Source organism: Anas platyrhynchos, chromosome 3 (assembly GCF_047663525.1).
Source record: "Anas platyrhynchos isolate ZD024472 breed Pekin duck chromosome 3, IASCAAS_PekinDuck_T2T, whole genome shotgun sequence".
Lineage (NCBI taxonomy): Eukaryota > Metazoa > Chordata > Aves > Anseriformes > Anatidae > Anas > Anas platyrhynchos.
In genome coordinates, this window is record NC_092589.1 from 64563930 (window position 1) to 64576862 (window position 12933).

Below are 12933 nucleotides of genomic sequence, written 5' to 3' on the forward strand. Positions count from 1 at the left end.
GACATTGATGAGATCTCCCTCAGCCTTCACTTCTTTAGGCTAAACAGTCCCAGCTCTCTTGGCCTTTCTTTATAGGAGTCCTTTCATCACCTTGGGTGCCCTTTGCTGGACTCTCTTCAGTATGTCCAGGTCTTTCTGGTACTGGTGAGCCCAGAACTCGACATAATATTCCAGCTGTGGCCTCAGCAGTGCTGAACTGAAGAAGTAAAAGACCATCTTCTTTGATCTACTAGCAACTTTCCTTCTAATGTAGCCCGGAACACCATTAGCCTTCTTTGCAACAGGAACATGCTGCTCATTCATATTCATCTTGGTGTCCACAGAACCCCAGGGCATTTTTCTAGAAAGCTGCTTTCTATACAGTTGGTCCCCAGCATATGCTGGTCCTCAGACACTTCTTCCACTCAGTATGGTCATTCAAAGATAATTGAGATTAGCCTTGCAATGACTTTACCCTCAGCACTTGTGGGTACATCCCATCAGGGCCCACGGACTTGTGTGTGTTCATTTTGTAAGCATTCTGTGACCTGATCCTCTTCCACCAAAGCCATATCTTCTTTTCTCTGGACTTTCCCCTGAGTCTCTGGGTCCTTGGATTGCTGAAGGCCAGTCTTAGTAGCAAAGGCTGGGGCAAAGAAGGCATTTCCTACACAAAACAGTGCTATTTCCAGGATTAGTATAGGCTGGTGCTGATGCAACGAGTATTTCCATAGTACTGTTTGATATAACCTGTCTGTTGGTTCAAGTGATTTTTTTGTTTGTTTGTTTGTTTTGTTTGTTTGATTGATTAATGTTAGGTTTCTTTGCAAGTATCTGTTAAACTTTATCTACCAAATAGCCTTCCATTTGTATTAGAACAGATTTTGGTCTTAACCTTCCTGAGCTAAGACTTCTTGTCATTATTTTTCACTACGTTCCTGGTGACCCAGAGTAGAACATGTAGCACAGTCTCGCCTTTTTCCTTTTATTGGTCTTTGCTCCCATCATGATGTTCGCAACTGTTGTAATATAGGACATCAGTGGCCAACAGTCTCGACAGTCTTTGGCAACTGTATTCTGTTTGTGATTATTCTTTTCTTCTTGTATTGGCAAAAACCTATGATCAGGCCTCTCTCTCTCTCTCTCTCTTTTTTTTTTTTTTTTTATAGATTTTTCTCTAGATAAGCTGGGTACCATTGTTATTCCTCTCTTTCTGAAAAAAACGCTTATCTTCTCCTGCACTCTAGCATGAATGGACCCCTTAAAAGAATGACTTCATTCAAGACCATATGGTCACTTCCACTTTTGGTGGAAGTGACAGAGAGTGATAGTTCCAGTTTTAATTCATTTCAATTTTATTATAGTGAAGCAGAAAAGAAAAGGGAAAGGAAAGGAAAGAAAGCTATGTACCAGCCAGAACATTGATTGGTGGTTGCTGGAATTAGAAAGCAGTTTTGAACAGTGTTTTTGTCTGAAGCAAGCAAATGCCTGTGTGTGGATTTGATGCCCTGCATAGGTGCTTCAAATCATTTTCATTTCTGTTCTGAAAGTAAGTGATTTTAGCTATTTTCCTCTGATACAGACTGGAAAAAGTTGTTTTAGAAAGCAATATGTACCAATGAATTTTGTCTGATGGTTTCAGTCTGTCATGTTGGCTTCTCTCTCTCTCTCTTTTTTTTTTTTTTTTTTCTGTTCATTGTACACTAATTCTATGATGCTGTCATTTTAATTTACTTGAGCAAGGAAAATATCTCATGGTTTGGAAACTGATAATTTTATTGATCTATGCAGATATTAACTTGAAGACATAATGGTTACGATTATTGAGTGTATTCAAATGAATCCTTAATTTGGCTGGTTTATATTCATAATGTATGTGTGTGAGATGTGTGTGTGTGCGTATATACAAACATATATAAAAATCTGTTTGTTTTTGCCCCACATGGAAGGGAATTGCCAAGGGTCACTGAAGAGCAAAGAAGACTGACCTCTTCTCCAGTCTCAGCAGAGTACAGTGGCATCATGCCTGACTTGTACTGCTGCATTTTTATTTTAGCTAGGACTGCTTCTGTCCTGCTGGAAATTTGTTCCTTAAAGTTTAGGTTTATCACAATAATAAGTATTAAATAACTCATACTGGTTCTTAGTTTGTGTCTCTCATTGCTGCTGTAACAGTTTTAGCATATGAGTTCCATGATTTCCATTCCTATCAAGGTTTTTGTTTCCCATGGCTAAAAGTTCAAAGTGTCCTGACTTTGCACCCAGTATTATTCTTATGTTTAAACCTAAATAATGAAATACTTTTACACTTAAACAAATATTTTGGTTTATTGAAGATCTTGTTTTTGCAGACTATGTAAGCAAGTTTTTTTTCTTCAAGCTAGATCAAGACGTTGGTCAACTGGTCAAGAGCAGGGTGGGGTTTTGTAAGATCATAAGCATTTCCAGAAGATAAACTAGCGCTACTATAAAGCCAGAGCAACTGCAAATGTTCTGTGTGTGGTGGTTTGTCTAAATGTTTTTTAGAACATGCATCTGGAAATGCTTGGCATGCACAATTTAAGAGGAGTAAATGCAGATAAATGGAAGGATGTGAAGGTTTTTGTTTTTGTAACATTCCTAACTTCAATACCAGGGGTATCCAGGGGCACTAAATGTAGTCTCCATCTTTTCCTGTATCATATAACTGCAGATACAGTCCCTTTCAAAGGTTTATTTTGCTTCATCTTAATTATATATTTTGCTTGTGGATGTAGCTTATTGTTATCAACTTTCCTCATGTTTAAATTGTGAACGTACCTAAAGCTTACCTACAACTCTCTCTTATGTCTAAAGAAACAATTTTAACGTTGCTGTTTAGCTGGGACTGTGTAGATGCACTCGCTCATTTATGACTAATAAGTTCTCTAAGATTACATGATCTTGGGTCAGGAAGACCCTTGATAGGCATGTTTTCTGGGGGGGTTTCTCACCAGAGTGTGAACTGAGATGAATCTTCATAGTGCGGACTTTGAAAGGTTTGTCAGACCTTAGATATGTGTTTGGGGGTGTAAGGAGGTGTCTGTGCCACGAGCCCCTGTGGATGATTCTGAGAGGTCTGATGAACCCTTTAAGCCCTTGCAGGATAGCTCTGCTGGCAAGGTTGTAGGAGAGAAAACAGCCTTAACTCCCTCATCTTTCAATCTCAGAAGGTGTGATATTGTGGGGGAAAAAGAAATAATAGGGCAATAGTTGACTTAGCAGAATTTAGGTCCCAAAGTTTTCACTCAAGTGTTTGATTTACTCTGCTGGAAATTCTCCTGGGCCCTGTCAGCAGCAAAGGCTGCCTCACAGCATTACTTAAGCATTCAAATGGAAGTAATTATGTTTTCATGACTTCTAAATTAGTTCAGCAAAATGATCTATAACTTTCACAAGGGAAATGTTTTTTATTATGTCAACAAAATTTTTGTTATGTTAGGTAAAAATTTATTTAGTTGCCCCTTCTTTTTTTCAGCTAGCTATTTCATTAAGTACTTCTTTTGTAATGTGATAGAAACTTCATGATTATTTTATTTTTTGTGAATGAAATATTTGCTTTATTTTTTTAAATGTCCTTAACGCTGCAAAAGCATTAGATAGAATTAGAACCTTGTCACTGAATGGGATTTGTTGATGTTTTTGTTTTCTGCATAATTGGTCTTTCTGTTGATGTTTTTTCATCTGCAGAAAGCTATTTTACTACAAAACAAACAATGCGTTGTTTAATCTTAACCAGTTCTATAGCATAAGTACTAACTTGTACTATAGTTAGGTCACTCTACTGTGCTTTTACAAAAATTACTTAATGAAGAAAAAATGTACATAGCAGAAAAAAAAAGTCATTAAAATTTTCACACTAGATACATTTATGGAAGACTAAGTGTTTAAGTCTGGTGAGGTTAATAAGCTCCACTGCTCCTCTTGGTTCTAAGTCATTTCTTCAGAAAAGATATGGGAGGGTGGTCAAAATGCATGCTATCAGAATTTGTGCATACTGGAACATTAAGGAAAGTGCACAAAGTTTCAAGTCATTGTAGCCTGTACTTGATGATCACCAGTTCATTTTTTGTTGGTTGGTTTTGTACTGCTGTCACACAAGGTACCTTCTGTTTGCATATAGCTCTTTAATACAACTTTCCACCAAGCGTTGGAATTGATCTATTTACAAATATAATTTCAGATAATGAAACTACTAGAAGCCTTCCTATAGCTGAACAAAAGTGGTTGCAAATTGAATGCTCTGTAGAAATTGCAAGATCTAAATGTTCCTACTTCTTTTTTCCTTTTCTTATTTTGATCTCAAAATCCAATTCAGTTTGTTTTAATGATGCATTTTAAAACCTAGCAGGAAAAATTAGTCAATGAAACACTGGGTTTCTGTTGTAACTAAGATGTGACTAATACCGACTTTTGTCCAATTGATACATAGATGTTATTTCTGTGTGTATGACCATCTGATAAGACTATCTTCAAAATTTGGAAAGTTTTCTTCAGTATCACAAGTAGGCAGAACTAGTGAAATGGAGAAGGGATGAGGAACATCTCAAACTATACAGAAATACCCTACTTGGAGGCAATGGTTTCAGGTTTACATTGAGAAAACAGCTTTTACAAAATATAGAGAGAATTATGTTCTAAGTAGATATCAGATAAAGCAATAAATGGTATATTAAAATGCTGAATCTAGAGGTGTGAAAATGAGCTGTGAATATTTTCTGGAATATAGGTATGTAACTCAAAGGCCAGAGAGCCATAGGTTACTGAGTTGTTGTGCAGGATAGTCCAAGAGGTAATGGGCTTTCTGGAGCATGAAAGATGCATTTTGTGCTCTCCTGGTGGATGGAGAAGGGCTGTGAATTCAGGGCCACATACATCTAGAAGCATGACCCAGATAAATTGTGTATTAGGTTTTTAATGTGCATCTTTCATTCATTCCAGTTTGTCCTGAAAAGTTAGATGTAAAGCATGCATTGCAGAGAAATTTGGACCTTCCTTTCCTATTTCATATTGAATTTTATAAACTTTGGTATACAGAGTTGGTCTCCTCTTTCCTGGCTACATTTTGTACATAATTTGACAGATACGTTTTGGGAGTGTCTCAAATGAAATAATAATGAGAAAACCTAAATTAATCCTGCTAAGAGTTAAAAAATAAAATAAAATATTGGTGAAGTCTGTTTCTTAAGATGTTTTGTGTATTCCTGCAGATGCAAACTTAGTCTTCATAGTGATTATAAGATGCAATGTTAGGGATGTGTAGGAATATGAAGATTTGTGTAGTCGTTAAACTTCAGCAGCTAAATCCCTTTGGGCATGTCTGCTGCAATAATTACTATTTCTTGCATTGCATTCAAATACCGTTGAGTATTTAAGTCTTTCAGAAACATTTGTTTGTGGAATAAAATTAGATGAAGAGTGATTGTCATCATCCGTGTTTTAGAGTTGGGCTGTGAAAATGAATTATGTGATATTTTGCAGTGCCTCGTGTGAGACAACTAGAATCTATAGGCTTTTTTGCGGTATGTTGCTCATCATACATGTAAGGTGAGTTTAGCTTAATTTTCAACTTTGGATCTCTTTAAAGAGGTCAGCAAGTTCAGGGTGATCTTACTAGGAGAGGCTTCTAAAAGGCTTTTAACTAGGTTCCTGTACAAAAGCTTGTAGTGAAACTAAACTGCCATTCTCTGAGAAGAAAGATATCTCCATAGATAGATAATTGTTTAAAAGACAAAAAAGAGAAGGTGCATAGAAATTGTTAATATGTCCAGAAGAATCCACTGGGCTTCTGCAGAGACTTGTGTCTTTCAACACCTTCATAAGAGATATGGGTAGAGAACAGTGAGAAGACCAAGGTTTACATATGAAAGCTACTTTAGATTAAGAAGAGCAATGTCTAATTTTGAGGACCTGCAGAATGACCATCAGAATATCGCCAACTGTGAGTAATTGGACAATAAAATGACAGGCACATTTTAATGTAGATAAAGAGATAGGAAATACTGCACACTGTGTAAAATTTTACACATGGAACGATAGGCTCAGAACTTACCATTAGCACTCTGCAGTAAGATCCTGTGGTTCATAAAATACCAGCTCAAAACCCAATGATGGTTAAAAAAAAAAAAAAAAAAAAAAGCAAATGAATTTTTAGAGATTGTAAAGGAAGAAGTTCGATATAAGTTAGATAACGCTATTATGCTGTTGTATAAACCCATGATTCACTCATATCTTGATTACTGTGTGACAGCTCTGCTCTCATTTTCTTCAAAGAGTGTAGTACAATTAGAAAGAGGTTCAAAGAAGGATGACAATGATAATCAAGGAAAAAAGGAATGGCTTCTATACAAGACTGAATAATATGGAACTCCTCAAACTTTAAACAAAATGACCCTGGAATGTATAAAAGAGGTCTGCAAAGTTTTGAATAGTATAGCAGGATGTTTGGAATCAATTTGTCACTGATTTGGGTCAATAAACGAAGTTAGGTACAAAACAGACAGGTACAAATTGTTCTTCATGCTACCAGTGGTAAACCCACGGATGTTCTCAAATTATACTGTGTACGCTGAAAGCTTGCATGGTTTTAGGGGTAAAATGGACAGAGTTATGGACAAAAGGTGCATTGGGGACGGTGAAATACATAGGAGCATGCCTAGTTCAAGGAATGTTAACATTTCGTTTGTGCTTGTATGCATTTGTACCTGAATTCAGGCACTTCATAAACAAGAGCACTCAGTTTTATTTGAAGAAGTAAGTAACTATTTGAGCACCACATAGGAACTGTGTAGAAAACTCAGGGATGAAATGTAATTCCCTTGAGCTGCATTTGAATTATCTGAGTTATTCAGCATTTCCTATTCTCATTCATTGCACTGATGCCTGTAACCAACAAAACAGGATAACTATCTCCAGAAGTCTTATGTGTGCAAGCCTGACTCATCCCCAGGAAACGGTCTGTCTTCTCCATTAGAGGTAACAACTGTGTCTCAAAAAATGCACTAAATAAGCATGTAATTAAATTGTAGTAAGTCAAAGGACACTTACAGTTTTGCAGGCAAGTAGGGCTTTCTGGCTGGAGTGATAGTCTGAATTATTTTTCAGCTACAATACAGGTGTTTAAACCATTCTTTCTAGGACTGTAAACCGAAAAGCAGTTCAGACCAACTGCAGGGTTCACTCCCAAAGCACTGGTGTTTTGTTAGGATAAACTTTCTCTGGTGAAAGGAATAGTTGAAGAGTCTGCTTTTTCTTGAGTATTGTGTGTATACGTGAGGAAAAAAAATAAAATCTCAGTTTCTGGTCTGACTTCTCAACAGTTTAAATTGCTGTCTTCATCTATATAAACAATCTCTTGTTTCTGTTTCCTTTTTTAAAAGTGAACAGATGTTGTCAAATTAAAGCCTGATGAGAATTTTGTAACTGAGCTACACCTTTTACTATATAGTATCTATAGCCATGGATGTCTCCTGGTTGTATTTATCACAGAATCACAGAGTTGTAGGGATTGGAAGGGATCTCATGAGATCATTGGGTCCAAACCTTGCCCTGCCAAATCAGATTCCCTATAGAAATTATGTTCCCTATTTATTCCTCTTAGAAATGTAAATAAAAAAGAATGTAAAGCTGTACATGTTAAGAGTCTTAACTCTTTAATATCTCTATCCTTCTTTCCTTTTAATCACTTAATTTTTCCTTTGGTTACCTGATAAACATTAGTTCCTTTAACACTGTAGGTTTCTTGCCTTTCTCTCTTCCTTCTTTATTTTCCTTTTAATCTGTTTTTTTTTTTTCTCCTCACCCTGTGTATCTCAGTGTCGTCATCTTTTTCTTCCCTGTGAACTTTTCTTCTTTTGGTAAGGGATTAATTCAATGAATCTGGAAGATTTGGGGTGGGGTGGTAAATTCCCACCCATGTCCCAAGAAATGTAACTCTTTCCCCTTTGGTCCCCTGTTTAGGAAATTATCAACGTACAGAGAGGGGATACACATGAGGCCAAGCTTCACTGGGAGCTGAGTCAACATTATTTCAAATGAATGAATAACAGCCCAGTTCAGAGTTGGATGTAAATTTAGCCCACTGTATTTAACATAGATGCTCTAAGTTCTTAACAGAAATTAGAGAAACAAGTTTGTTCATGTATGTGATAAAACTGATTTGGGTTATAGAGAAATTAGTTAGTTGGAAGGTTTAAATATAATTTTCTTACTGATTTTTCTGATTGTCCTTGTACCATATTACCATTAAAAGAAAAAAAAAAAAAAGTAATGGATCCAGGTGTATCTGTTAGAGAATGGAAGACATTCACGTTGATGCTTCTTAGTGGGGAGAAGTGTTAGTTCCCTGAAGAAGTCTGAGGAGTTGGTGGAGGCTGTTAAATAGTGTTCAGGTTGGAGAAGGCATAGGCCAAGGGAATGAAGTAGGACCCACAGTCACTGAATTCCTTTCCATTGAGCTTTTGTTGGCCATCACAGGAGGAGGAGGAGTCAGGTAATGAGAGCCTTTTTGCCACTTAAGTGGCAAAATTAAAAAAAAAAAAAAAAAAAAAAAAAAAAAAGTGGAGGGAAGGGCAGACAGAATATAAGCAAGTTCATGAGAAGTTGGAATAGGGATTGTGCCTGAAGCTCTGAAAGCATACGTGCACTGCAGACTTTCTCTTTCTGCAGTCTGTTAACAATCTGGGGGGGACCCTCTGAACCCATCGTAAACACACCAGTATCTACTTCTCTATGCAAATTTTTCTTCCTTATTCTCATGGGAGGCTGTGGAATTAGCTCTAAGTATAAGCAGGCTGACTGAGATCCCTGTGTCCTTTGGTGAGAAGAGAAACTTCTCTTCCGCACTTCATGTCATGGTGGGATGTGAAGCTGAGGAAATGGACTGAAGGAAGCAAAAGCACGCAGAGGTGTTACTGATGCAAGGTTCCCAGCCAAGCTGTGTAAATGCCAGGCAGCTTTTTGAGGACAATAATGATTATGAATGAAAGATCCAGAAGGCGCTCCAAGGGTTGATGAAAGCTGCTTGCTCCCAGAACTGTCTAGAGGGTGAGAGAGTGCAGGGGCCATAGGGGCCATTACTTCAGGTGTGGTTTCCCCAGTAGGAAGCTCCAGGAGAGGTCCTCGATAGTGTTTGGCCCCTCAGCTGCAGGGTACCTTGGGCTGTCAGCCTCTTGCTTTCCTGTTCTCTTGCATTGTCCCCAGAAACAAAAGGTGTAACCTACAGAAGAGCTGATATATAGAGCAGCTGACTTGCTCTGAGCCTGTGTTGCAAAGACCCCAAAAGATACTTATTTTGGGCAAGTGCTGCTGCAAATTTCTGTCATATCACTTGAATCAATCTTGCTGTGCTTTCCTCTTTCATATCTTCCTTATAGTTTAGGTGTTCATGCTTCATACTTTTTTTTTTTTTTTCTTTTCACCGCACTCAACTTTTCTGTCATTTTGACAATTTATTTTGGGTAGTTTGATGTTACTTCATTAAATTTGTAGCAGAAGAGGGCTCTGTACTCTGGAGCAGTCCAAGAACTGTTTGGAGTGGGTCTAGAAGCTGAATGTGAAGACAGTGTCTTCTTTTGCGATTTCCTTATTGCCTTGCAAGAATAAAGAATGAAGTTGATGGCTGCTGCAGAAATCTCCTGCTACAGCTGTTCTTTTCATTGCCACTGGGGAGTGCTGCACTGTTTCTGTGCTGTGGCATCCTCTCCATCTATGCTGCAGAAAGTTACAGGGGAGTGTGGACTACCCTGTGACCCCCAACAAGAATACAATGTTTGTTAAAATTCATTATCCTTTGTGTTCTGTGATGTTCAACCTGTCTGAAAGTAGCAGCGTTTTTGTTTTTTCTTTCAGAATTGACTCATGTTTATACATTTAATAGAGTGAAAACAGTATGCCGTTAATAGAGGTAATTAACATACTTTTCTGTTGTGCCAGGAGCACCAAGTCCAAAGTAAGTCATGTATATGAACAGTATGGAACTGTAATACATTAAGTAATAAATATTCCATTCAGTCGTCAAACCTTGTAGTAACTTCAACTAAATGAAAAAGGCAATGTGTCTTATATCTACACGCTTGCCACCGTGGGAATTCTGTAGAAATGAGTGTTGTAAACATTTTTTCTTTCATTTTGACAGGTAATATTTGAAGCTGAAGTCTCAGATGGGAGAAATGGCTACATTGCCATTGATGACATCCAGGTTCTGAGTTACCCTTGTGGTAAGTAATGATTAAGAGCTGCATTTTTCTCCGTCTTTTCAGGACATATTTGATATTGCTGTGGACTGCTGAGTTTTCATCACTTGATCACAGATGTTCTTTGTTCTTTCGATAGCATTTCTGTTGTAGCTTCCAGGGTAAAATGTAGTGCAATAGAAGTTTACCTGGGTAAAATCTTTGCGTACCAGAAGTATTGCACAAATATAGAAGCAGAAATTCTTTAGTGCCCTTTAATGATAACCATAGCTGGTGTGCATGATAAAATCACGTTTTAATGTTAATATAATGTTATATTCACTGGTTACAGAAAACCGAGTTGGCAGATGCATGTGGGTTTACCAGATTTCACGTCCTTTCTTACTTGGGGGTATTTTTTTCTTATTTTATTTTTTTTCCAGCTATCAAACTATAGAAGGAATAGAAGGAAGTTGTTTTTCTTGGTTTTTTTTTTTTTTTTTTTTTTTTGGTTTATTTTGTGGACAGACTCCATGTTCACCTTTTCCTGTTTAATCACAGACAAAATTACACACATGTGAACCCAAGTTATGTTAATTCAAATGTTGCACGCATAAAATTTCTGAGGAAGAAATTATTACTGACACTTGCTATGACATTTGTGTGGTGTGTGTGTGTTGCTGTTCATTTCGTTCTTTTCCACTCTTCTGATCTTCCCTAGAAATCTTCTTTCTCAAATGTAATTTCATTGTAGTGTGCCTCATGACTGATAATTTAATTGCTTTCTGAAAGATAACACCACAACAAACTTCCTTCTCTAGATTTGTGAGAAGATGGTAAACGATAAAGCTTCAGTGGCAACCTTGCACCTTCTTTTCTTCTACCCCAAATCTATTAAGACCACAGCTCTCATGGGCTACCAAGCTTAAAGGGGTATTTGGGTTACTTCTTTATATTTTAGCCACCCCAACGATCTGATCTGATAGTTGATCAGATTCAGCAAAACTCTCCTTGTCTTCAATATCTGGCTTGGTCTTTTCCCCCTCATTTTCATTATTACTAGATAAGGTACTTGGGCATGGTCAGGACAGCAGATTATCAGCATGACACAGTATTCAGATAAGCTTTTCTGTGCTGATCTTTCAACCTTTTTCCTTCCACTTTTTTGTTTTTGTTTTTGTTTTGTTTGTTTTGTTTTGTTTATTTTACTCTAAGCACAAAGAAATAACAACTCAGCCGCTGTTTTAGTTGGTGGCCCTTGAGAAAGGAATGGGTGAGAGCTGTGTAATATAACCATTCCTCAAATGTGTCTGTCAGCTTCGTATGTCTAATAAATCCTTCAGGTGGTCGTGCCACAGAGCTTTCCTAGGGGTTTTGCCAGTGTGGGAAATAAATTTATCAGCTACTGAAATATTATGTTCAACAGCAGAAACTGATTTCATTTAGTAAAAGAATGCAGTTACATTGCAAATAATCTGAGCAATATCTATGTTTTTACTTGAGCAATATCCTTCTAATTGGCTTTTTCTCAGTATGACGGATTTTATACAATTGAAATTCTTTGGGATAATTTTTGTAATGTGCTACTGACATTCTGGCATTTGATCTCCTTTTCTTGGCTTTGATTTTTAAAAGACTATAATATAACTCATGCATTAAATAAAGTAGTAGGATCACCAGAGGAGAAGGGAAAGGACTAAAAGCACTCTTTCTTCTTGAACAGAGATGAAACAAATCATTTTCTTTCTTCTGTTGCTGTTTTTCAGCCAAAGGTTGTTATAATATGCGTCTTTGGGGAGACAATAATGTTGCTGGTACCTTTTTTTAGCAATAAGTGCTATTTGTAATTTGTGTTTTCCACCTCTGCAGATAAATCTCCACATTTCTTGAGGCTGGGGGATGTAGAGGTCAATGCAGGACAGAATGCTACATTTCAATGCATTGCTACGGGGAGAGATGCAGTGAATAACAAGTTATGGCTCCAGGTAAGGCCAACTCATCCAAGTCTATTTGGCTAGAGGACAAAAAAATGCTTTCTGGAGGGGGAGTATTTAAATTCATTTTTTTTCTTCTGCATGTAAACAGTTTAAATAAATTTTATGTTGGAGAAAGTTGTAATGGAGAAACTTGTAATCAGTTCTGTAATGTTTAAAAGCCTTGAATGAAAAATTAGGACAATTTTTATGGCCAATAGAGGAAGGTTGTTCTTTAACGCATTTTGGTCCTGCTGCTTGCAAAAAAGTTCCTCTGTTTGTGTCAAAATTTTTTACCGTTAACTGCATATAATTGGTATTTGGTGTCTAGTAAAACATACATGTAACACAGTTGTCATACATTTCTGTATGTTTTCAGAACTTTAAAGTAAATAGTTTTTTGCAAAATTTCTTTGAAATGGACTATAATCAGATAGAATTACTTTAATATTTTTTTTTCAAATATACTTCTGAAATTAATTATAATCAGTTCCTTCAGTGTTTTTTATTTTTTTCTCTTATTAGAGAGTTGGGCTGGCAAACCTTCAGTAACAGTTGCATATAGACATGTGATAAGCTTCAAATGTAAAAATAAATAAATAAATAAATAAATAAATAAAATTAATAGGAGCATTTGATTAGGAAAATCTAACATGCAAAATGTATTGCCAGACATATGTCTGCAACATTTAAAAAGGGGGCAAGCATCAAACAACAACTGCACTGCATTTATCAAAAAGGTATCTTATCAGTAGGAAGGATTTGTACTCCATGTCTTTGAGTAGTAAACT

The 12933-nt window shown here is 36.8% G+C and overlaps 1 protein-coding gene across 5 annotated transcripts in view; it reads left to right on the forward strand.

Moving 5' to 3' along the window:
• PTPRK (protein tyrosine phosphatase receptor type K) overlaps positions 1 to 12933 on the forward strand; it is a 414301-nt gene that overhangs the window by 177158 nt on the left and 224210 nt on the right. For all 5 annotated transcript variants that reach the window (XM_072036027.1, XM_027454570.3, XM_072036028.1 and 2 more), the window contains exons 4-5: positions 10133 to 10214; positions 12039 to 12154. In XM_072036027.1, coding sequence (XP_071892128.1) covers positions 10133 to 10214; positions 12039 to 12154 — 198 coding nt within the window. The remainder of the gene's footprint in view (positions 1 to 10132; positions 10215 to 12038; positions 12155 to 12933) is intronic.